At 29.3% G+C, this 27,352-nt stretch overlaps 2 protein-coding genes across 2 annotated transcripts; both read left to right on the forward strand.

Annotated features, from left to right (window-relative positions):
• The first annotated feature begins 845 nt into the window (after positions 1-845).
• LOC129968262 (uncharacterized) lies at positions 846-2,060 on the forward strand. Its single transcript, XM_056082118.1, has one exon. It carries the CDS (start codon positions 846-848, stop codon positions 2,058-2,060), a length of 1,215 nt encoding a protein of 404 aa, XP_055938093.1.
• Positions 2,061-14,960: 12,900 nt separating this feature from the next.
• Positions 14,961-24,506, forward strand: LOC129968780 (COP9 signalosome complex subunit 5-like). Its single transcript, XM_056083023.1, has 6 exons — positions 14,961-15,242; positions 17,072-17,306; positions 18,539-18,667; positions 19,729-19,794; positions 21,674-21,871; positions 24,263-24,506. Exons 1-6 carry the CDS (start codon positions 15,109-15,111, stop codon positions 24,497-24,499), a joined length of 999 nt encoding a protein of 332 aa, XP_055938998.1. The 5' UTR covers positions 14,961-15,108; the 3' UTR covers positions 24,500-24,506.
• Positions 24,507-27,352: the final 2,846 nt, after the last annotated feature.

Here is a 27,352-nt window from a genome sequence, read left to right on the forward strand (position 1 = left end):
AGGTTTATTTTTTCATTTCGCATGAAATGAACTATGCTATTAAAAATAATTACTAATCGATTTGATTTGAAATTTTAAAAATTCGAAATTGAAGGCAGGTTTATAAATTTAGAAAGTTGTCTTTCTATGGAATGGGGGGGGGGATTGGAAGAAAATATTGCCTTTTCTTAATATAGTATTCTGCAATTACTTACATATAGAATAAATAACTATTAAACCCAAGACAGATAACCTATTTCCATGTACAAATAGCTAATCCTGTTTGAAATATTTGATCCTGTGATGTTAAGTTTGAAAATCTGATACAAATCATTTAGACTAAAATAACTTATCTATCCTTGATTTCAATATCAATATTTAAAAATTCGCTAAATTTTCTATTGCGTAAAGATCAGACAAACAAATTATACGAAAAATTAAAATTTTTAAAAATATATTTCATTGCAAAAAATAGTCATTTTATCATAAATTTCATTATTCATCCAAATTCGGGCAGAAGCTGTCACTACATTAAGGCAAAGACAAAGACTTATTTTGATACATAGAATGCTATCGATTACCGCATAATTGGTTTCAGAAAAGTAATTCTACCATTATATTTCTGAAATAGAAAAATCGTGCAAATCGAGATCCGAGAAAAGTTCGCAAAAATAAATTGTCGCATTGTAAATGGAGTTTTATCTACACGGAAGAGTTCGGTGATAATGCTTTTTACCAAATTGAAGACAATTCAGATGTATCTAACACAACTAAGAAACATTTCTCAAGCCTATAACGTTTCAATAAGTATGCTAATAATTTCATTTTAATCTTTTCATCAACAACTCTCACTGAAACTTCACTGCATGGCACAAAATTTTCCAACCACCCTAAGATCCCAGTCATTACCCGCTCCGATACCCGCATTCATCTCACCACACAGCCATTACCCGCTCCGAGCCCCGCATTCGTCTCACCACACAGCCATTACCCGCTCCGAGCCCCGCATTCGTCTCTCCACACAGCCATTACCCGCTCCGAGCCCCGCATTCGTCTCTCCACACAGCCATTACCCGCTCCGAGCCCCGCATTCGTCTCTCCACACAGCCATTACCCGCTCCGAGCCCCGCATTCGTCTCTCCACACAGACATTACCCGCTCCGAGCCCCGCATTCGTCTCTCCACACAGACATTACCCGCTCCGAGCCCCGCATTCGTCTCTCCACACAGACATTACCCGCTCCGAGCCCCGCATTCGTCTCTCCACACAGACATTACCCGCTCCGAGCCCCGCATTCGTCTCTCCACACAGACATTACCCGCTCCGAGCCCCGCATTCGTCTCACCACACAGCCATTACCCGCTCCGAGCCCCGCATTCGTCTCACCACACAGCCATTACCCGCTCCGAGCCCCGCATTCGTCTCACCACACAGCCATTACCCGCTCCGAGCCCCGCATTCGTCTCTCCACACAGCCATTACCCGCTCCGAGCCCCGCATTCGTCTCACCACACAGCCATTACCCGCTCCGAGCCCCGCATTCGTCTCACCACACAGCCATTACCCGCTCCGAGCCCCGCATTCGTCTCTCCACACAGCCATTACCCGCTCCGAGCCCCGCATTCGTCTCTCCACACAGCCATTACCCGCTCCGAGCCCCGCATTCGTCTCTCCACACAGCCATTACCCGCTCCGAGCCCCGCATTCGTCTCTCCACACAGCCATTACCCGCTCCGAGCCCCGCATTCGTCTCTCCACACAGCCATTACCCGCTCCGAGCCCCGCATTCGTCTCTCCACACAGCCATTACCCGCTCCGAGCCCCGCATTCGTCTCTCCACACAGCCATTACCCGCTCCGAGCCCCGCATTCGTCTCTCCACACAGACATTACCCGCTCCGAGCCCCGCATTCGTCTCACCACACAGACATTACCCGCTCCGAGCCCCGCATTCGTCTCACCACACAGACATTACCCGCTCCGAGCTCCGCATTCGTCTCACCACACAGACATTACCCGCTCCGAGCCCCGCATTCGTTTCACCACACAGACATTACCCACTCAAATCCCGCCACATGTAATGTCCTTCATAGCACACCACAGAAACTACTCAATCCGATTCCCCCACACATTATATACCACACCACAGACATTACCTATTCCGCTCCCTGCAAGCATTACACAACGCCATAGAACAAAACATTACCCAATCCGCTCCCTGCAAGCATTATACCACAGCACAGACATAATACATCCGCTCCCTGCAAACATACAACAGCACAGACATCATACATCCGCTCCCTGCAAACATACAACAGCACAGACATCATACATCCGCTCCCTGCAAACATACAACAGCACAGACATCAGACATCCGCTCCCTGCAAACATACAACAGCACAGACATCAGACATCCGCTCCCTGCAAACATTATATCATCACACCACAGACATCGCCCATTCTGCTGCCTGCACTCATGCCACACCATAGACATTATCCATTCTGGCCTCCACATATTACAGCACTCCACGAAACTACCCTCTAGCTCCCTACCCCACCCCACCCCACCCCCCACACGCACATATTAAACCGCACTACAGAAGTTAAGCATTCCGTCTTCCCTCCTTACAAACATTATATCGCATTACAGACATCACCAATTTCATTAAACTTTTTATCACGAATTAAGGTTGTAATTTTAGCATCTCATTTCTTAATGAACTTCATTCAGGATTTTACATAATTTTGATACAAAATATTTTGACATATTGCTGTATCCAATGCCTAATTGGTAATCAAACTTTTCCCTTCGCGCGATTACCGTAGAAACTTTAAAGTCGTTTATCTCATAAGGCTATAAAAACAAATTAACTGCAAAAGCACTTTAATCCTGTAAAACGGGTAAATTTAAGGACAATTATTTCTTTTAGACCATAGAATATAATCTATTATCGAAATATTAAAATTATTAATTACATTGAAAGCAGTACTTCAAAAGTTAGAACATTTGAAATGATTAATGACAAAGTTTAAAAATTTTTTTGGTCCATATACATTTTAAAACTTTAGATGAATTTTAAAAATCAGGCGAATTGTTTTTTAGCAAAAACATTGCTTCAAAAGTCAATTCAAACTTTAAATTTAAAAATATAACAATGAGATCGTTTTTCACAATATACAGTTTGTCCAACTAAATCATGGTATATCACGAATGGCATACATTCTATCAAAATATATTGATTACTTCACAGTAATAAAATCTATTATTCTGCGATACCAACCGACCTTCCGTTTTAAACAATGCATCTGGGTTAAGCTAATCTATATTTAGAAGTGATTTGGGGCAAAGAATTGAGAAGATGCTAATTGATTTAATTATTCCGATCGATTTGTCGACGATACCTGGTTGTAAGTTTCAATTGCCTTAATTCAACTGTAGATTTTTACAACAAAATTTGACACTCACAAAATTTTAATAAAAACTTTGCGAATTTCAAACTAATTGAATTTTGTATTTTGCTAGAGAAAAATGGTTTTAATTTCTCCAAAACTTGAAATTTGGAGTTGATTTGAAAATGCAAGTAATTTCGGAACTCAATTTTTTTTCTTATTAACCTAGCGACAAACGAGATGTCAGCACCTTATTAAAATTTAATTTGATAAATTTCGAGAAATTACAATTTGCAGGTAGTATTTCATTTAATTTCGGAAATCTCAAGTAATATAGAAGAAACAAAGTTCGAATTTCTTTACAGTGGATGTGTTTTTCATCAGTTTTTCGAAACAAAAGATTTTGCATTTATCCGACTTTATTGATTAGATACACAATTAAAAAAGAAAGCTATCTTGGATTATTTTTAGATGAGCATGACATTTTATCCTAAACTTTTCTCACATGTAAATGAAACATTTCACTTTTTTTTGAAAAATTTGCCTCGTCACATACTGGAAATTTCTCTATTAGAAGCAGAATTATTTTTATGATGGATAGGATTAACATTTCCTACACGGGTTGTTATTCTCATATAAATGTATTAGATTACTCACTATGTGTTTACTTACTATTTCTCTTAAATGTAATCAAAAATTAAAGCTTTTAATAAAATAATTCAATTTCCATTTCTCTTTCCTCTTTTTTATTTCTTCCACAGAAAGACAATATTTTAAGTAACTCAAACCTGTCTTCACCTTTGATTCTGTTCAAAATTGTAACTGAAGCATAAATTTAGAAGAAATAAAAGCCTGATAAAAACCTTGAAAGACAAATGTTAATGAACAAAGTTATACCTGATGAGTATCTACAATATTTCATTCTCTACAATAATTTTCAGAAGAAATCCTTTGAAGTAACTAATATTGTGAATAAATTTGATTTCCTAATATAAAAGTCATTTTGTTGAATTTCGAGAAGTTATTGCACACTAAGTCTCGATAATCACGCAAAGAAAGTTATAAACAGTAGGATTCAATTTTTTAAAACTGAAATTGCCAAAAATATTCATGAAATTTAATTAGAACGTTTAAGTTAACTTTAATTTCTGAAGTTCTCACCTAGTGTTAAATTTTAGAAACCCAATTAACATACTTCAATAAAAACAATATGGGCTCATTAGAATGCTTTTTCAGTTGTTGGAAAACGAGTTCTTCCAATTTCTTGCATTATTTTGGAAGCCTACTTGATTTTACTTTATACGACATTTGTAATTTGATTATAGAATTTTATTTACTGTATATAATTCACAATTCTTCCGAGAATATTAAAATCCTATCTAATTTTTCATCAGACTTCAGTTTTAAAAGGCGATTTCAGAAAAAGCTCTACCATTTGCTTTATATCTATGAAAATATTTCTCAGTTGCTTTGATTCTTCACGAATAAGCTGGTTTAAGTCAAACGTAACATCAAAAAGATAAAAGGAGGAGGATTTACCTGCTGTTGCTGATAGAGTAAACGGCAATAGAGAGAGAACTGTCATTCTTCATTGATGTCATTTTCTTGGCATATCTTCTTAATTCAAAACCTATCGTCAGAAATTCAACTGATCGTAAATATCTTGAATGGAAAGGAAGTAATTTTTGCCTTAGAACACATCAAAGTGCCGATTGGTTCAAGGAAACAATGTTGCTGAATCGTAACAAACGACAATTCGAATAAATGTCGCCAAGCGAATTTCCTAATGTTTCCACAGTTGACAAGCATAATCGATGAAAATGCGACGGCAGTCAAAAATTAAGTGATCGTAAATAATCATCCAAATCTGTTGTACACTCTTGATTCGAAATTTAATTTTAGGGTTTGCTGGAATAATGAATAATAACCGTCTTTCCCCATTAAAGCCATTTGATGTTACGAAGATACAACATGCAGCTGAACTGTGTTATGCAGCATATATTTAGACTACTTTCCTTTTAGCAAAGCATTTGCAATCAGTAACGGGTTATAAATCAGATGCTTAAAACCAGCAGAATATTCAGACGAACTTGTTTGAAATGCTTCAGCACTGACGGTATGAGGCTGCCATTTGGAGATGCAGAGTATTTTCAAAACAATGGAGCTGAAAGGGAACGGAAATCAATCCATGAAGAAATATTTAAATAGAAAAAATTAATATGCCACATTATTAAATAGATTAAAAAATAACATTTTAGAAAGAAAGTAAAAATATAAATTGGATATAATCCTATACGGGACCAAGAGTAAGAACCATTATTAACATACCCGTTTTGAAACGTGGTATATAAATTTAAAAAATTCTGCTTTTTAGTCTGGAGGTAAATTTTGCAATCGTTTTAAAACTTCTCAATAAGTTAACGACTTTTTATGGCGCCATCTATTGGTAATGAAAGTTTTTGTTCGGTACAAATTTTACAGTCGATGAAACGGAAAAAACGAATTAATAAAAATCGTATTTTGAGTATCTTGCTGTTTTTGAAGAAATATACCTGAAAATTTTATATATGTGCTAAAAAAGCAAGACATCGCTATTCTCGCTATTCTGTAATGTAGATATTTGCAGCATTGCTCATGTTATACATCACTTCTGATTTTTAAAGTAATACATATATAACTTAAGGAAAGAGAGTAAAGCATTATTAAGACCGATGATAAGCAAACTTATATTTACCACATGGCTTCGATAAATTATCGCAATTTCATAAATCAATAATATTCAATCATAACATTCAATTGGAACTTTTTTACATTAAACATAAAATTTCTCAAAAAGGTCGCCTATTAGTTTTTATTTAAGCTGCGATTCGAATCTTATACGTAGAATATTAGACTAAGCCCTAGTTCAAAATGTAATAAATTAAAATTATTCTTTGAATTGAAATAAAAAAATGGGAATTCGATGATTTCAAAATTAAAACGAATTAGGGTCCAATAATTCTAAGGTTGAATTTATTGGCACAAAAGCCCTTTTTCAGCAAACTCCACCAACATCCTGCGCAATAATTCTATGGTAGAGACCCTCTAACGACTTCATTGTTAAGGATAACTAAGTTTAGTGAAATTTTTCTTAGTCTTAATCAACATCAAAAAATAGTGGAATAATTAAGCAGTTAAATATATTTACGTTAAATTACATTACTCAAGAAACAATTCCAAATATGAAAATCAAGAATTTTTGTTAAAATTCTAAGGTAAATATACCGGAAAATTACTTTATGAAAAATGTTCAAAGATTCATTGACAAATAATTTAAAGACGAATGCTATGAAAATAATGAAGTATAACTTAAGTTTTAAAAGAAACATTGTGTAATAGAAATCTGAAACGAAATGCTCATGTCCAAAAGTTAAGTATAATCGAAAACATGAACTCTCAGCGTGTGCAGAAGGTTTTACACTTTGAAATAAGTTGACTTTTCTGGAAGAATGAACTAAATATAAATCAGCTTAAGTGAAATAGATTCGAAATACAGTTATTTCCATTTATTTAATTTAAAACGACATAATAAACTGTTTTTCACGTTTAAAAATAAAATAGCTCCGGTAACTTTTTGATCTGTAATTAAAAAAGCTTGATTGCATTGAATAGGATACAAACAAGTTTGGTATAATTATAACACAATTTTGAGGTGCATTTTGAAATTTTTAACTGCATTTGTGTTTTGGAATGCAATTCCCCTCAATTCATTCCAAACCAGAAAATGTAAACCATATATTTAAAATATGCTAGACCCAAGTACATGGAGCATCTAATAGAATCGGGTTTCAAACTTGGAATCTTATGGCATCAAATCTGAGGATTTATAATAAAAATACCATCACTTAACACGTTCTCTTAATTCTAAATATTATGAAAAACCGTAATACACCAATAATACAGGATGACATAAAATAATGAGGGCAAATTTTGAAACCATCGAAATTGCAAATGAAGAAAAATTTCTTTTAACGTTTAAGATTTTAATTTGATACGAAACAAATACTTTTTGCGTCAGCGTAGTTTCTCATCCAACTCTCTCAGTAAAATTGAAACGATACATGACCCATAAATGTCTATTTAGAGTTGTAATAGAAATTTTGCGACGAAAGATAGTTGAAAATCCAAGTGGAAAATCAGTAATAATAATGATATACAATATATCAAAATTTCACTAAATTTATCCTAAATACTGCATAAACTTTATAAGCAAAGCAACATACCCTCTTGTTATTCGAAGTACAGAGAAATTCTTGCTCAATATCTATTGTCGTAGTAAAGACGTGTGCTAAACAATCATTTACGAAACCACACAGCTATTTGGATATCGTTAAAAGAATACTGTACAAAAAATAATCATTAAAGCTCACGGAAATTTTCTGCTGAACTCTCAATCAGAATGTAAAAGTAGGCGTGGCTATTGCATTGTTCTCTTCTTCTGAACATTTCCGTAAGATTGTTCAATAGCTGCTCAACAGGCAAGACGGATGAAGAAAATTATGAAATGTAATTCTTGGATTCGAATCCATAAAGCAAATAGACATAATTCGAAAAATATCAAACATTCTTTTTCTATCAGATAAAGGAAAATCATAAAAGAAAATATCAAATCAATCAATACTTTCGGATCAACAGAAATTATTAAAAAGATTAAGCTATTACCTATCAGAAACGAAAAAGTATAGCCCCTACAATAGAGAATTTCATTAAGAAATATATGCCAAAGATATATTTTGATTCGAATCTTTACAAACGTTTACCTGAAGACCATTGCAATCATTGAGCGGGAACTTGGTCCAAAACTTCATAAACAGCGCTGTATTGTTTATATGTGGTTTTGTAAATAATTCTCCCCCCCCCCTAAAAGGAACAATGGAAAGCGTGATGTTAGGATATAGTGAACATTGATAGTAATGAAAATCCTTATGTACTACTTAAGTTGGACCATTTTTATAAAATGACTAATGCATCTAATGAACAATCATAACAACGGTTATGTGTTTATTTGTTGCATGCAGCTTGCAGAAACAAAAAAAAAGGTATCCTAAGATCAGGCCCTGTGCTTTGCAGAATTTTATTTTGGGATGCATAATATTCTGTTTTCAGAAGAGTTACCACATAGTCAGGAACCTAAGTGAGAATATTTCATTTGAAATGAAACACTTTTGATGTCACGAGTTATAATCGTCTCAACAGATCACATTATGAATAACGGCTTTCGTCTCCGTGAATTGCTTCATGAACGTCGACTATGTCTGAAGTTTATATGGGAAGGAGTAGTTAAAAATAATCAAATTAAAAGGTATATTTAATTTTCAAGATACATTGATATAATAAATAACCATTATTCAAAATTCAAATTCAATTCAAAGAGCTTCATTACAGTGACTAAGTGACTATTGCATAAACTGAAGATCTGGATTCGAATCTCATTTCACAAAAATATGATTGCTTGCGAATGGTTTAACCCTGCAGCTGCTTATCCCGCGATTTCTGCGGGTTGGCAATCAGTCCATTTTCTATTGCATCCCACGTTTTTCGCAGGTTAGAGTGTTTATTTTTACGATTGCAGATTTTTATTATATCATATTATTATCGTGTAACATATAGTATCAGCTCACTTTGTTTAAAAAATATTTGAGCTTACTTGCAAACAGCGCATCTAAATAGTGATTTAATAAATTACCCAGACAAAAGGTTAACTATATTAGTACTAAAAAGTCTCAAAAGCGTGTTTATAGAAAATGCAGCTGGCACTCAAGACACTTGTATATCATCATGACCCTTCCCCCATTTCATCAAATTTGCTTTGTTGAATACCCGAGCCGTTTGTTTTTATCGTTAGAGATGCTTTCCCATGTAAGTTTAGGTCAAAGAGAGGCTTTCTGAAAACGAGTATACATTGCATTAATAACCATTAGTTAAATGGGGTCCGCTGTTAAGAGCAGGAGTGTCATTTCAGTTTTTGAGGGATAGATTTCTCTTATCTTTTTAATAGAAACTCAGAATACTTATCCATTCCATTATTCTGAGGTATCAGAACTCGAATTATCTCAAGTATGAGAGAGTTAAATTAGTAGAAGTTTGGAGTACCAGAAGCTCAGGATTTCGAACTTCATACTGAGCAGTCTACATGAAAGTTGTCTTCTGCTGAATCGCTCATTTATATAACATGTAACTAAGATAATACTTCAAATCTACGGCGGCTTTAGATAAATTTAAGATATTGTGTTTCGAAACACCAAAGAATAAATTCTAAAGGATTTTTTTAAAAAAGAGCACCTGGAAAAGAAATCGAATTTATAGTGTTCCTCTGAATCAATGAGTTTAAATACAGATTTCTGTTTGATTAAGACAAACATATAAAGAAATTTATCTTTTGTTATGAAGGGCAGTTGTTCATAAAGAGATGCATGGTATAAAAGAAATTTTTTCCATTAAAAAAATGATACTTTAATTATTGAAATAATCTGCATCATGATTTCATTAATGAAACGTTCTTTAGTTGAGGGACAATTCGCAATAATTAGAAATTTTCAAAATCGCGTAATAATGTGACCGTGACGCAAAATGTTAAATTTTGAGTATTTTGGAAAAATTTATAAAAATTTAAAAGGACATTCAAACTTTCAATTCAATTGAAAATTTAGACATCTTCCCTTAATCGATGGAAAAATAATTCATTTATCGTTCCAAATTGGTACGATGCCATTTCTGCCAGTTCAGCAAAATAGTAATAATATCAGAAGCGAGATAGCGAAGATCCTAATGAAAGGTGTTAGAATAGGAGGCAATTTTTGGAAAAAATTTGACCGGAATATCTTCTACATAGTTTGAAACATACTTTTAAAGATTGTAATGTATGACTTTATATCTGACATAGTATGAAGGATTTACGATTAAAATTCATTTGATAACGCTGGATAATGGTAAATCAACATGAAAATGGAAAAACATATTTGATACGCAATGAGCATGATTTGTCGATTGATGTGATGATTGGTTTATGATGTTTGAAGCATACGTTTACCTCTAATTAAAATTTAATCGCCGTAACTTTATCAGTTTTATATGATGAAGTTTCTCTGCGTTTATATTTATAATGCTTTATTTTTGCTATCTTGTGTACAAAGCATAAAAAAAAGTATTGTGATCCTTAAAATATATATAAATTGACGTTTTTTTTTTATATAACGTTTTAGACTTACCTGCATATGAAAAACATATTTTTCAAATGAAATTTGACACATATATTAAGCATCTAAAGTGTACATTTGTATCGAATTTGGAATCAAATCTGTCAAGAGATTGGCTGTTTGTTGTTCTATACTTTCTCATGTGTAATAATTCAAAAACGCAGTGACTTAAATAGATGAAACTTGGTATGCGATCTCGCGACTACAGTTGAGAGTTATATCAAATTATATTTTGATTCTGTCGGGAAAAAGAGTCCAAAATGCATATTCGATTTTCTCGTACTTGTGTATTAATTACCAAACGTATTCTAAATTCAATAAAGACGCTGCATCAAAAATCAATAATTCGGAACTATTGTTCGAAAATGTCAAGTAATTAGCACAAATAGCGATTTTTTTTTTTTTTTTTTTTTTACTATACTACGAAGCACAAAATTCTCATGTGTGAAATTCTTAAACAGAAATCCGAGCACTCGTGGGGTTATCGGCCTTGCCTAAGGTCCACAGTTTTATGCGGGAGGGAGAGGAGGATAATTTAATTGGTCTGTATGAGTCACATATGCTTTATATACTTGCATATATAACGAATCGGTTGTTTTCTGCAACCAGTAGATCAAAACAATATCATGTGCCATGGCGATCAATGTATTAAAATGTATTACATCTTAACTGATTTGATGTGAAATTCATATGACCATTGGGGAGCAATAAGTTCATTTGAAATAAAAATTGGCTAAATCGATGCTGTTGATATGACTTCATTTCTTGGCTTTACCAATTATTTTAAATTTACATAGGATGTGCGAATAGCCAAAGAACACCAAAATCTGCTAATTTAATATTTTAATACAAAATTTTGTCTGAAACGTTGTTTCGTATTTTAAGTCATTTTATTAAATGAATTCATATCTGTGAGTAAACTTTCTTTTTAAGCTCTGTTGATTATATATATAAATATTTGAAAGTAAGTGATTTTTAATTTAATAATTTCACACAAAAGTCCTGTTATTTTAAATTACAGTAATCAGAAAATATTTTCTCTATAATTTAAAATGTTTCTTTTCAAATGGTATTGTAATATTTTAATGAAGATAAATATTTATGTGTATTATACATATGCATCTATTAGGGAAAAAAGTATATTTTTACTGTGGGTAAATATTGACGAAGTTGTCAATTTTTATGATAAATAAAATTTAAAAAACGCCCGGAATATATGCTTTTTCTGTTTAAAACGTATAAATTATTAAATTTTTTATAAATACAACAAAATTATTGTTTTTGTGAATGCATTTTGATTTTCGTTGCTTAAATTTTAAATTTTAGGGGGAGGGGGATGTTCAAGAATCGTTGTGGGCATTCAAATTTTCTGGTGGAGTTTGGTGATCAATAAAATGAACAAAATCGGCTGAAAGAAGACGTTCGGGGCTAAATTGTGCAGGTATACGCTGCATTACCATATTTTAAATGCAAAATTAGAGTTGATATTTTCTAATTTTCGTTTATTCCGTAGGAAGTATTAGGACATATTAATGCAAGTCATTACTTAAAGTTTCCATGATTGCCAATCTTTAACATTAAATTTAAATAATATAAAGCTATAAACCACGATCATATAATGATTTATTTATACTATATAGAATATTTCACAACTTTGATAATATGTAACATAGTACTCTTTTATAAGTATGTCGTCTTGAGTGACTGTATAAGAATGGCATACGCCTAGTGATCGTAATAGTGATTTTATAATGCAAATTGACTGTTAATCAATTAAGAGATTGTTTTTTTTAACTAGTCACCTCAGGTGATCATCTGGTTCACTAGTATTTGTTTTCAGATAAATCGTTTAGATATAATTAATTCCAAGTCCATGATTCTGCCAAATTGATTGACAATAAAGTCCTCTTATTTTAACTATCTTACTTGCTCTACATATTGTGTACATGAAAATTTCTAACGGAAACAATCTCCTAATATCATAGCACAAATGTAAGTATCCGTTTCACCTATCTTCTAAATTTCATACTATTGTAACTTTACACTTTTTATATGTCTCTTAACTACAACAGATACTACACAAAATCCTTCTTTGACTTTCAACAATAACTTTTTTTTTTAAATGCACGATTTCATAGTTGATGAAACAATCAAAATGGTTTCAACTTTAGGGCAAAATGTAATCCACTGTTGGAAATTGGGGGGAAAATATTTTTAAAATTGCCAAAATTCCTCAAAATTCGCACGACTATTAAATTGATATTATTAAAATAATATATTAAATTTTGAAATGGGGCAAAATTTATCTTTGTGCAATAGTATTTTTGGAAGTTATTTCGAAGAAATGCAAAAATTCAGTTTAATTTTTAATTAATTAAAATTTTAAAAGAATCGCTCTGAGATGCACATTTCGCCTTCCATTTACATTTGTGCCAAATTTAATAGGTGTAAATCAAATGGTCTAGCTTGTAGAGCACCAATACACAAATACACATATTCACCTTTATTACTTACGAAAGTGGATATATAAAGAGACAAAACATTGGATTATAAAAATGAACCAATTTATCTCATTCTTTTACCTAAAAGGATTCGATCAATTTTTTTTATATCAAATGATCATATATAACTTGGCCAACTTCTCAGATGTATTCAATTTTATGACATCATTTCTTCAAGACTGCAAAATATTGTTTAAAGTTTGGGGGGGGGGATGGGAATCATGACCACATGACCTTCCCTTCATATTCACTCTTAAGCAGTTTTCGCAAATTTCTGCCGTTAATGTAAGATAGTTCTCATAAACGTTAGTGGTTTGCATGGATGCAATTAAGTTGAGAATCTTGAGAGAAATAATTTCCATTTCTTCTTCGCCACCTTTCAAAAAAAAAAAAAAATTCTAAGCCTTTTCAATTCAGTTTGTATTTAGTTAAGTTTTCTCATTCTTTAGATAATACTTATTATTACGCCTGAAATTCTTGTTTAATTCACCGAAAAGATATTTCAAACTAAAATCTCACTCATTTGGAAAGAGAAATAATATGGCCTATCATTTGCAGTAGAATTGCCAAATTTCATGGCTTTAATGGAATAGGGATGACGAATATTTTCAGAGCGGTTATTACGTAACCAATATCAAAAAGTCACAAATACAAGTGATCAATACTTTTCAAAGAGGGGTGTGATTCAAATCCTTGATACGATCTTACTGATGATATTTCGATTACAGGTTTTGGATCACGATAGAAAGTAACAATCGATACGATATCACTGAAATTTGCCGGAGTGGTGACTTTACTGGAAAATAAGAATCGATACGATCTGTCCAATGGAAGCTCTCGAAAGAAATTTGTGATTGGATTGAAAAGTGAACGAACTGGTTATTGGAATTATCGTATCGTATCATTGAATTACATATCACTGAAATTTATCGGAGCGGTAATTTTACCGGAAAGTGCGAGGTTTCACTGGAAAGTGCGAAGTCACCGCTCCACTTTACGGAAGTGACCGATATTCGTATTTGATGATACGCTATTCCATACAGATCATTTTTAATTGCTCGTGACATGATTGACTTTGATTACATGTATCTGTTTACTGCTGGCGCCATCTATTGGTAGAATATAGGACTAAAGTAAACATTTTAAAGAAATGACATATATTTTTAACTCATCTTTTCCAGAAAATGGTTCACTCTAATAAATAAATTAAATAAATAGTTTTGAGGAAAAAAATAAAATTTAAGAAGTAAGCTGAAACAGATAAATTAATTCAATCACACGTTAATTAAATTAGTAAATTAAGTATTAATTACAATTAATAAATTTTATATTTAATATTAAGTAATAATTTTTAATTAATAATATGATTGAAATAACAGATATTTGGAACGCATATTTAAAAATAACAATAGCAATATTATTTGTTATTCAAAAAATCATGGATTATGCATCTTTATAATGGAGTTGCGCAAGGAAAATATTCATTTATATTAAAGGAAAAGGAACGATTTTTTCAAAACAAAATGAAAACTTTCTCAAATATTGAAATTCAAAACTTTAAAAAATAAAGAGGAAATTATTTTAATTCCCTTTCTATAAAGAATCATCGCATTTGATATTTGTTGTGTGCTCAAAGATCGGCTCATCAAGGACTTTAAAATATCTAACAAATTAAACTTCTCACATTACAAACCTGAATCAATGTATTTGAAAAAAAAACACTGTGAATGTTAAGAATTTTTTCATAACCCTCAATTACAAAAAAATTAATGGAAATAAAAATTTCATACTAGAGCAAGATTGCTGAAAGCATCTTTAGAACTTATATTACAACTCAACTCCCTATATCTTTTGTAACCTGCTATTCTGTTTTGTTTATTTCATTTCTGTGTGTCACTTGTCGGTATACCTTTAACATCCTTTTGATTTAAATATACCTAAAGTTTTAATCTGACGACCTTTTTGTATCCTTCACACATATTGCATATTTGCAAGAATAAAAAATGGATTCGATTATGGCTCAGAGGACATGGGAAATGTCCAATAATATAGAGACTGTGCAAAGTATAGATGATATTTACTGCTATGATAAAAAGACGCAGCAAGATATTTTAACTGCTAAACCTTGGGATAGAGAGTAAGTCTTATTAAAATTTGATCAGTATTTATTGTACATTATTATCTGTGGGATTTGAATATGATGTATATTCCACCCTCATTAGAATAATGGCTTAATAAAATCTTAGAAACATTGCTTGAAATTTTAAATAGGAATCTTATAATATTCATGATAATTTGATAGTATGAAACTCATTAATTATTTTATCTTTGCTGAAGCAAATATTTGTTCAAGTACACTGCATCTTACCTTAGACAAAATACTGCATGTAATAAAGTAAAACTTGGCTTTGACGATTGTAATTTTCCAAAAAATTATTTTATTGATATCTATATTCTATCTGAATTTATATATGAAAAGGCAGTTAGTTCAACTATATTATTGTGTCTTTTTTGAAGTTGTATAAAATTAATATGCTCATAGTTTTGAAATTGCTGCAGATGACAAAATATAAAGTAATTATATATCAAAATTTTGACTTTATATTACAATTTGAAAAATTTATTCCAGTTTTATACTTGTAAATAAAAAAATTTTAAAATATTTTAAGATGCTAGAAAAAAAACTATATTTAGTTTTAATAATTAGATATGAAATAATTCTGTTTCTCAGCTTTTACAGTTCATGGAATTTCAGCATTAGTTAATTGCTATTATTTCTTAAGAGCAGTAATTATTAGTTAGTTGTCATTATCTGAAAGTTTGTGAAATTTTCACTTTCTTTTTTTACTATTTGTTAAAAAAAATCATTTCTGATTTTTGGAACTTTTTTTTTTAATTTAAGATAGCAATATCTCAGTGTATAACACTAATGTTTTGTCTCCATCAAATACTGAATCTGTAGTGGCCTAGTGGTAAGGTCTTGGTTTCAGAGTTGGAGGGTACTAGGTTCAAAACTAAGTTCCATTAAAGATCCATCATGTATATGGACTTGATGCACTTGAATCTGACTTTATGGCTCAAAAATTTTTCCATTTAGAGTGGTCAAGTAGCTTGTAGTAAAATGTGCCAACTCTGGTACCATCCTTGTTTGCTGATTGGAGATAAAAACTATAAGGTTCATCTCAAAATATCCCTAGTATTGCTTCCCAGTGTAATATAACTAAACTAAAGTCACCAGATACTGAAACTTTGTTTTATGCAAATAGTCAGAATATCATTTTACTCTGTAGCTTTTACATATATATGTATATGCACATATGTGCATATATCAGACTAATGTTATTAAATTACTTCTCCGTAGTTGTGCCAAAAATAATGATCTCTAAAGGTTTATTACAGAATTCTGTTATAAAATTAAAAAGAGCTGTTTTTACATTCATATATATGATGTATGATAAAATAAGATTTATTAGCTACAAATTTTACTTGATTCATTGAAATATTATTTTCCTAGTAACTTTTTATTTAATGATTTAAATCAAATTGCTCTGAAATTGATGATGTAATTGAGGAAAATGAATATTGAAACAACTTACCACTACATTCATTTTTATATATTTATTTATTGTGTGTGTGTGTAAAATATAAAAAAAGCGATATTTCCCTTCCTACATGCTGGAATATTTTATTTCGAAGGATGTATTGTCTTTTGAAAATAATGCAATTCTTACACTTTTTTTTTAATTAATAGTTAAAATCTGACAATTCTAATAGTTGTAAAGATTTTTATAATTGGCTGATTTTTCTTATTTCTGAGGAGAAGTACATTTAAATTTAACATTAAAATTTTTTTTTTATTATTTAGTTCCACTTTCCCCATCTTTAAATGTTAATTTTAAAAAAAATCATATGGGAATTTATTTTGCCTTGATTTTCAGTATTCATTTTATTTTATTTTTGTTACAGCCCTCACTTTTTCAAAGATATCAAAATATCTGCCCTGGCACTTTTGAAAATGGTGATGCATGCTCGTTCAGGAGGTACTCTGGAAGTGATGGGAATGCTCATTGGCAAAGTAGATGTTACTACTATGATTGTAATGGACTCTTTTGCCTTGCCTGTTGAAGGTACAGAAACCAGAGTTAATGCTCAAGCTCAAGCTTATGAATATATGGCTGCTTACACTGAGAGTGCTAAGCAAGTAAGGAATAAGTCTTTTATTATTATTATTTTAGTTGTCCAGTGTTAATTATTTATTGACAGTGTCTTAATTAAAATCATTTATTGAAGTATGAAATATATTTCTTAAAATGAAGAAGTAAAATTGATATTTATTTTTCTTCAACCAGTATTTACAGAAATTGTTGTGATAAATTTTGTATGCAATTATTTTCTTAAATAGTAATTCTCAAAGTATGTCATGGATATCTTAAGGAGTTTCAGTCTGCTCTAAAGAGAAGCCTGAGATATCTAATTTTCATAATCTTATTTGTATTTTTAATTTAATTTGATTGATCACAACATGTTTGTTTGTAATTATGCATGAATTCATAATCCATTTAATGTCATTGCTCCATTTGCATGTACTGTTGTAGAGGAAAGCTAATTATTTTGTTATATTTTGTTAATTATATTATCTTTGCCTTTAAAACAAAATGTAACAACATACAATTAACCAAGTATTGGTTGTCAGCAAAAGATGAATATCCATTTCTCAGAGATGTAGCTTGGAAAATTGTATAACATTTGCTACTTCTTATTTGTGAGAAACCTGTTTTTAGCAATTATTAACAAAAAAAGTAGCAGAATCCAATTTAATTCTATGATTTAAGAAACTGTGTATTAATCAACAGGTGCAATGAAACAAATGATATTTAGTACAATTTGTTCCAAAATATAATATATGTTTTATTAATTTTTTTATCTAATTGATTTTAAAAAATTGCGGTTTTGCCAAAAGTATTAGTTGAGGCTTTACATGAGTCTTTGAATGAAATTGGATTCACCAAGACTGCTAAAAATCGAAAAAGTTTAGTAATTACTACTTAGAAGATTGTTGATTTGTGATAATTGAATTTGATATGAAATATATATTTTATCTATTTATAAATCAATATATTGAAAAGTGAAAATTTATAAAATGTATTATCTTGCATTGTCAATCTGTTTATTTCAAAAGAAACTAAATGTCTCTTATTTTCCTGATTAGTAATAATTATTGTATTAAGTGTTATTAATATTTATTTATAATAATTTTGTATCTGTATATATGAATTATTATTCTACTTATCTTATTAAAATTTTTAAATATTTTTAAGATGATTCAAATAGATTGAAAACTTAGGTTGAACTTTTATTACTGTCCTATTACATACATTAAATAAATATGGATGTTACTTAAAACCAATTTGAATTTTTAAAAAAAATAAATAGGTAGGAAGACTTGAAAATGTTATTGGATGGTATCATAGTCATCCTGGTTATGGCTGCTGGCTGTCAGGTATTGATGTGAGCACCCAGATGCTAAACCAACAGTTTCAAGAACCATTTGTTGCTATTGTAGTGAGTACTTTTAATTCTACATTCAAACATTTTTTTTCTCAATTTTGAATTTCTTATTAATTATATACCATGTAATATATTAATTTACTTTCAGTTTGAAATTTTTAGTCTTACTTTTTCTTAAAATGTTATGTGATTATATGTGAATAGTCAGTACCTAATTTTTACCTATGTTTGGTTGACTGGTTGTTAAAATACTATTTGCGAACAAATTCTCTAACATTATAAATTTTTACAATGCTGCGTGCATCAATGCGCAACTTATAATGTTTTTAAAGAAGTAAAATTTGATCAGAATAATTGTATGAGCTTCAGCAGAATGAAAAGAGCTTCTCAGCATAGTATATTTTGATTTGTGTATCTCTACAAAAATGGAGTACAATCAAAGATTAATAAAAAAATATTTTAGATAGCATTTTTATAAGTTTTCATTAGAGGTCTTTTAATGTTTTTTTAATTAAAGTTTGATCTTTTCATTATAATAAAATCTTTTTTGTATTTTTTAATTCTTTTTAAAAAGAACTGTATATAAAATAATAACTCCTGTTTTAATATGTCATTTCTTTTTTTTACTTCAAATGCTGATGTGCATTCTTCATTTTGGTTCATTGTTGTTCTTTAACATTAAGAGTTCCTTAATACTTTTCATTATATGTATATTTTTTAAAGAAATTTTTTTATTAAAAACATAATGCTTTTTTTTCCTTGCTATTAAAGAGGGTCTTATGAATATAAACACAACATTCCTTATGAATGCAAAGCTAGTGTAAATTTTTAAAAAAGTGAAAATTAAATGTGAAATGTACTATTTTACTTATTAGCATTTCCCTACTTTTATTGCAAGTACTTTCATATTATATTGATATTTTTGTCAACATATCTAATTCCTTATGAATAGTAATTATCACTTTGCTCTTTATTTTAAATACTTACTTTTTTGCAGAAAGTTTGAAAATGGTTTTAACCTTATTAACTTTTATATTTAATGATCTTCTTGTTTTTTAATAAATATGATTTGTAAATATGTTTTAATTTATAGTCACTTTTCATCTTCGTTACAGATTGATCCAGTGCGAACAATTTCAGCTGGCAAAGTAAACCTAGGTGCCTTCAGGACATATCCTAAAGTATGAAAATTATTCCTTAGTATGAATTGTTTACATATGGGAGTATGATGGTTTAGTTCTTTTAATTCATTACGAAATAGCTTATTTAAACTTATATTTAAATCTCAGTCAGTGTCATATAGTTAATAAAACAGCCTCTTTCTTTTCCATGGGAATTCTAAGCTATACACTAGGGCAATAAATGCTGAGACCTGTCATAAACAGTTAAATTTCAATCAATATGTGTAAAACAGTTATGTGGAATGCAAATCAAGTTGAATTTTTTAATTATCATTTGGCAATGGCTTGCACATTCAGATTGTTTACCTGGGTTTCAGCTGCTTTCATTCACATTTAAATTGAGATGACGCTTTTTTTTTTAATTGGATACATTGAAAACAATTACTTTCAGTCAAACATTTTTGATCAAAAATCGAAGACAAGAAATTAGGGTCAATGAAAGTATTATAGAATCATTCATAAAAAGATGCAGTAAAACTGAAAGAAATAGATGTTTAAAACTTGTACATGCAGAGTGAAGTTCACTGGATTAGTGCCATTTAATTTCGCCATTTTGAAATATGCTAATGAAATATGCTGCATCATTATTTCTCAAGTATAATCTAAAATAATGTAATAAAAGTAATATAATTTCAATTTTGTAATCAGATCTAGTTAATCAAAGTCTATTGATATGATTAAATAAATCTTAATATTTGCCATCTTTGGCAATTATTTCAATGTCATTAATATTATGACATTGATATCTTTATTCAAATTAATATCTTTAATTACAAATTAATATCATTAATATCTTTATTTCAAAACAGGCTAAAGAAAGGAAATAAATTCATTTGGAATTTTTAAGTATCTATTTTTGCTTTCTAATATTTACATCTCTCTTTCATTCTTATAAGAAAATTCAAAATTTTGAAATTGATGATTTAGTTTTTAGTAATTGATGAAAAATTAGTTAACAATTCATGTAATTTAGAAAATTTTAGATTTATTTTAGGTTGGAAATCTCTTTATAATTTCTTATTATGAGCAGAAATTTGTAATTATATGGTGAATGAATGAAAGGAGCTAGAATCTCATACTGATCTCAAAAGAATCGCATCATGATTCTGGGGTGTTGGTGAGTGGGGCGAGCAGGAAATGTAACAGCCAAATTTATTTAATGTTTATAAAGTAAAGATTTTTTAAATTAAAGGTTGCTTTTACCTGATCTCTAAATTAATTTTTATATTTCTAAATTCTAGGATGTGTAAAATCATAAATTTATGCTTCCCAAGACTGTTACTTATAGTTGATTTTGTCCAACTGAGGGATGGCATGGTTTCTAAAATGAGTACATTCCTAATCCAATGGGATGAAGACCTTGATCTTCATCCCATTGGATGCAGTTTCTTTTAACATTTATTTTATTCCTGTTTCTTACCATTTGATGAATATATTTTTATTTTAATTAAAAATTTGCATATTTCTTGTTTATGTGGTTGGAGTAATTTTGGAATTATCCACAGCTTGCACATCACCTTATTCGACTGATAATGGATGTTTACTTTATTGCTAAATTAAATATAAACATCTCCTCTATTTTTTTACTCATCGTCATTTTGGTAAAATTAATGCATCTTGAGAGCATGTGCAAAAACTTGTAAGGTTTTGGTTAATAAGAATTAATAATACAAGGTTTTAAACAAATATATTTTAATACTAAGTTCAAAGTAGACAAAATTGCTATATATAAAGTTTAAAGAATAATAATTGTTCTTTTATCTAGATATTAATTGGCATATCTGAGCACATTAGAAATGTTGTTGAAACCAATGAAAAAAATGAATTAAATATTTTCATTAACATGCAATTTCATTAATCTGCTAAATTTTCTTTTTAGGGTTACAAACCACCTGATGAAGGTCCATCTGAATACCAAACCATTCCTTTGAATAAAATTGAGGATTTTGGAGTCCATTGCAAGCAGTATTATTCTCTTGATGTTTCCTACTTCAAATCCAAATTAGACAGAAGATTGCTTGACTCATTATGGAACAAATACTGGGTGAACACCTTGAGTTCTTCTAGTCTTCTTACAGTAAGATAAATTTTATTTATTTTATGTATTGAGTAATTTTGCTTTAAAATCTGCTTGCTGTTCTTTTTATAAAAACTACATCAGCAAAAAAATATTTAATGGTTTATGTTGACTTTGTGAATTAATATATAATAACAGATTATTTCTATTATGTAGGAATATGATATTTTTTGACTTTAATTTTTAAAAAATGTTAAATAATTTTGAACTTAACTATATATAATTCTTGCTGCATCTGTAAATTAAAACTTGGCAGATCCCCCCCCCCTTAAGAGAGAAAGGGAGAATTCTTGCCATCTTCTCTTTAGGTTAAAAATAATAATACATAAATTTATAGCTATTATTCCAATCTTTTGATTAACATTTTTTATGTATATCTTATAATATTTTCAAGTATAACATTTGTGTTTTTTCCTTTATTGTGGAAATCATATTTGATAGACAAATAATTCTTTTTCGATGGCATTTTAATGTTTTTCTGAATGAAATATCTTAATTAAAATCCAAATTGTTGGTACTTATATATTTTGTATAAGTGAAGGAATTCTATTCAAAAATTACAATTTGTTGTTTGTATTTTAATTCATTATTAATCTTTTCTTTAATTCATTAGTTTTTCTTAATATTTTTTTTAATAATTTTCTTTTACATTTATAAATTCTTGGGATACCAACAAACATTTATTTTTATTTTTTAAATATTTATCCTTTTACCCTAGAAAATTATGCATAATTTTCATAGATGCAGAAAAGTTTTTACTTAATGTTTCTCTTTGCCTCAACATTAGTAAATTAAAATGGCTTAGAATATATATAACATTTTCTCATTAAATTTACTTAATAAAAAAACATTTTATCATGCTTGTTTTTTAACTTCCTTTTTTTAAAAAAAAGTTATGCTCAAAATTAAAAAAGAATTATGCATTATTGTTAAAGATATTTCTTTTGTAAAAATTTTGAAATTTTCAAAATTAATATTAACCCAGTCTTAAAACCTAGACATCTTAAACTGTGGATTGGTTTTCAAATTTCATAGAAGAATTTTGAAACTTGGAGAGTGTGCAATTTTATTAAATGCTGCATTGCTATTAAGCAATAGTTACTAAGAAAACCAATTCAATTTATTCTGGAACACTTTTAAAAATAGCATGCCAAAATATTTCATAATAGCTCATTATTTATGTATTAATTTATTGTTGAATTTTTGTGTGCATTTTTATATTTAATTTCATATGATAATTTCTTTAATAACAGTGAAATTATAATAATTTTTTAAGATGTATGTTTAAAAGGATTTTGAGTACAAAAAATGTTAAGCTCTGCTTTTTAAAGCATTGATAAACTTAGTGTTTATAATCAATCTTCCTCATTTTTGTAATTAAAATTATTTGTTTCTCTAGTTCTTACTAAAGGTGTAAGATATCCATTGATAAATATAATGATTGTTCCTGACTCCCATGAATTGGTGTATTCATATCAATTGCACTTTAATAAAACTAGACAGTTCTCTGTTTACATGCTATATGGATATGTACTCCTTCAAACACATCTTTTATCATGTGAACCTTTGTACGGTCTGCTTTTGAGGAAACAATTTGGTTGTTAATTATAAGTTAAATCTTTCTTGAAAATAATAATGAATAATCAAATACGGAAGATTTATTTGGTACAGATTCTCTAAGACTGTTAAATGTAAGATGTTCATTTAATTGTTATATGATATTATCTTCATTGTTGCCCTAATATATTTTTAAATTGTTACAATACAATATGGAGCATAAATAGAATGAGCTAGTAAAATAGAATATGATGACAAGACTCATGTTGTAATGTTTGACATTGGTCAAGGGGGAAGAAAAATAAATAAATAAATATCCCCTAAAAACTCTTCCAGGGCTTTTCTTCTGAATTTCTTCTTTCAATTTCTTGCCTAATTTCGTAATTGATGTGTGGCAGAATTTTTGGGAAATTATGTACTTCAAAATTTAAGCTTTAGCTAAAAGATACTGGCATATTTAAATATTTCAAAAATTGATCTTAAGAAAGCAATCAACTTTGCTCCTTTTTTATGGCTTTTAGAGATATATATGCAACTAGAAGACATTACTTGTTTTTCTTGCAAATTTGTCAAACTTGATGCTTCTCCACACCTATTATTCATTAATTATTGTTAAGTTTTATTAAATATTTAGCCCTAAAATTAGGATTTAGTTATGCATGTTATTTTTAACAAATCCTCTGATTTAAAAAATTGGGCAATATCTAAAATATATAAACAATCTATTGTAAATTAACAAATATCTCTTAGAATTTATAATTATATAGCTTTTTAGTATATTATATTTTCAATTTTTAGATTATAGTTACATTAGTATTTTTTTTACTTTTACAGAATGCTGATTACACAACAGGACAAGTTTTTGATCTGTCTGACAAACTAGAGCAGTCAGAAAATCAGTTGGGTCGTTGTGGCTTTGTCCTGGGAATGGATCCTCATGAGAAGAAAAGTGAGGACAAGCTTGCCAAAGCTACAAAGGACAGCTGCAAAATAACCATTGAAGTGATTCATGGCCTCATGTCGCAAATAATTAAAGACCGGTTATTCAATCAAGTCAATAAAAAACTTTAGCATGTGATTATCTGAAATTGTGATGATTTTTCAAATGTATTTTTTTTTTTTTTTTTTTTTTTTTGCTAAATAAAACTGTACTGTAATTGTAGCTCAACTCCTGTTTATATTTTTGTTTAATTTGAAATAAGCATTAATTATATGAATAGATTCCATTTTCATTTTTACTAATCTGTTCATAAAAAAAAATTGAGTTTTTTTTTTTTTTCAATTGATAAGAAATTTTAATATGTAATAAATTTTATTTCGTAATTATTTAGTTATTCTATATAAGCAATGAAACTATTACATTTGAGATAAAAAGTTTTTTTTTTAAATCAGTACCTTCCTTTTCTATTCTTTATTTTATTCAAATCTTTAACAGTAACTATTTATTAGAATATACAATGCAAACTTTACAAAAAATCATACAGAATTTAACATTTGAAAAAAAAAATTGGTGTCTTCCGTTAAATATTAATTTGTAATTATTATAAGTTAAATTGTTATTTAAAAAATCTAAGTTCCTGGGTCAAAAATAAATTTTGAATAAACTAAAATAAAATCTTAAAGGTGAGGTGTCATGTAAGTGCACAGTAAGCCAATTTGCTAATTATGACAGAATTTAATTATATATTTTTTTCTCCTGACCTATGAAGTATTTTATTCTTGAATATGTTTGTTTTTAGGAAGTACAAAAGAAAGTTAAAAGTGATTATCTTTATGATTGCCAAAGCACCTTCATTTCAATTGTTATCAAGAATATTTTTATAGCTAACAATTTTATGAAATTTATTAAGAGGAAAGTTTTTTAATTTAATGCCGATGATCTAAGTGCATCTATTTGTAATCTAAATTAGACTATTTCTCTGAAAAACCTTGATATACTTGTAGAGAATAAAATAAGCAATTTCACGTGATCATAAAGAAAATGTTGGACCAATGCTAGACAGATACTGTCTCATATAATGTCAAATTACTGTAGAAATATGCAAACAGATTATATAAACAAAGTTTATTTTAAAAAATGTCAAACAAAATGAGCGTTTGGAATGGAACAAAATAATATTTTTTCTTTTGTATTTAATTTCTCTCATTTCTATTATTGATTTAAGTTATTGTACAAGATTGTTGCTGTAGTTCTTTTTCCAATCATTTTGCATAATTTTTTAGGGTAAGGAATCGATTTAGTGTCTATACTATAAGCTTAATTTAATATATTGATGTAAATACTAATGCCATCATATCTTGCAAACAAGAGCCGATAATCGAATGCTAAAGTCGTATTTGTTTTCAGCTGATGCGTTCATATAAAATCAATCAAATAATATTCAACCGCAGGATATGTATTGCATCGCTAAAGAATAGTTTTTGAAAAAAATTGCTATATTTTGAAGAAACATTTATGGATGAATCAATAATAGCATATTTATATAGGTTGAATTCCCTTTTTCTAATGCTGATAAATTTTTTATATGATTAGGTTTTTTTTTACAAAGTAGTTACTTGAATCACAGTAATATTTTCACAGCATTAGTAAAGCTAAATTATTCTCAGTTAAGGAAGATAGATTTGAAATCATATGTTATATCTATTCTTCAATTTAAGCCTATTGAACAAATTACTTTTAAAATATACTACATGAAAAGGAAGATTTTTTTTTCTCAATTGTGTTTTAATCTATTTACAATTTCTTGAAAAATATTTAATTGAAACTTGTGAAAGAAAATTGGCATCAGGTATCTTGGGAAAAAGGAATATTTATGCAAGAAACAAACATAAATTTGTGAATTTTGTTTTTCAAAAAGCCGAAGTAATTTTGTAAAACATCAGATGATCTAACTTTTCAAAAAAAATTTATCCAATAGAAAAATTAATAGTATATCTGGAGTGAGAAAAAACATGCCAATTTTTTATACGAATTAATTATTTTAGTGGTGCAAAGCACCAGAAGTGGTGGGCCTCTGTCTTTGCCTTGTGTCAATATCTCCAGCTCCACAGCGAGTAATGTCAACATCACCTGGGAGGAAAAAAAGTGGAACATTTTAAAAGAGTACTAAAAAAAAAGAGGGTAAAACTGAAATCATCACCTACCAGATAATTTATATAAGTTTACATTTTTATGTGTCAAAATTAGAATTAATCAATTAAGCATTTTGTAATTAACATTCTATTAATTCTTCAAATTTAATTAAAAATATTTTGTTGTTACCCATGTCACTAAATTTTCATTAACATTATCGAATCCATTAAACTTTAATCTGTGGTGATGTATTGTGGTAAATGTTATCTTTTTGGTACAAAACAATTTATTATGAGAGATTTGACTTATTCTGCATTTTAATGGCAAAGTTTTTTTCATAATCGCATTGCAATTTTCTAACAAATGCTGTTTGTAGAGACAGGGTGTTTTGTGTTAATGTCTCATGTTTTGACCTCTTTAATAGTTTGTCTGTACATTAATTTGTTATATTTTTTACTTTATTTGCTAAAATTACTTTATCCCTATAAGATGTAATTCGATTCAAAAATAGCGAGAAAATCATCAACATCCAAAATGTTTCATGAACTATAATTGATGGAAAACGAAAAGCAAGGAAAAAATAAATGACTAAGTTTCATCTTATTAGGCATTAAGAGAAAATTGAATTTAATATTTTCAAAAAAAAATTACTTTTAAGTGAAATAACAAGAAGGAAATAATGGTAAGTAAACTTATTCGAATTGACAATCAACCAGACTTATAATTTATCACCATTTTTTTTTAACCTTCTTGTTTTAAGGAGCCATTCTCACTTCAATACGTTAACTGCGAAAACAAATTGCGTCTCCGATCCCAGAAGCTAATTCAATAACAGATTCTAACTTGAAACA

Source organism: Argiope bruennichi, chromosome 5 (genome assembly GCF_947563725.1).
Source record: "Argiope bruennichi chromosome 5, qqArgBrue1.1, whole genome shotgun sequence".
NCBI classification, from domain to species: Eukaryota; Metazoa; Arthropoda; class Arachnida; order Araneae; family Araneidae; genus Argiope; species Argiope bruennichi.

Coding starts and splice junctions, on each gene's coding strand:
- LOC129968262 (XM_056082118.1), top strand. CDS start 846: ATGGCACAAAATTTTCCAACCACCCTAAGATCCCAGTCATTACCCGCT.
- LOC129968780 (XM_056083023.1), top strand. CDS start 15,109: ATGGATTCGATTATGGCTCAGAGGACATGGGAAATGTCCAATAATATA. Junction 15,243..17,071: donor GCTAAACCTTGGGATAGAGA/GTAAGTCTTATT, acceptor TTTTTGTTACAG/CCCTCACTTTTTCAAAGATA. Junction 18,668..19,728: donor AACCATTTGTTGCTATTGTA/GTGAGTACTTTT, acceptor TCTTCGTTACAG/ATTGATCCAGTGCGAACAAT.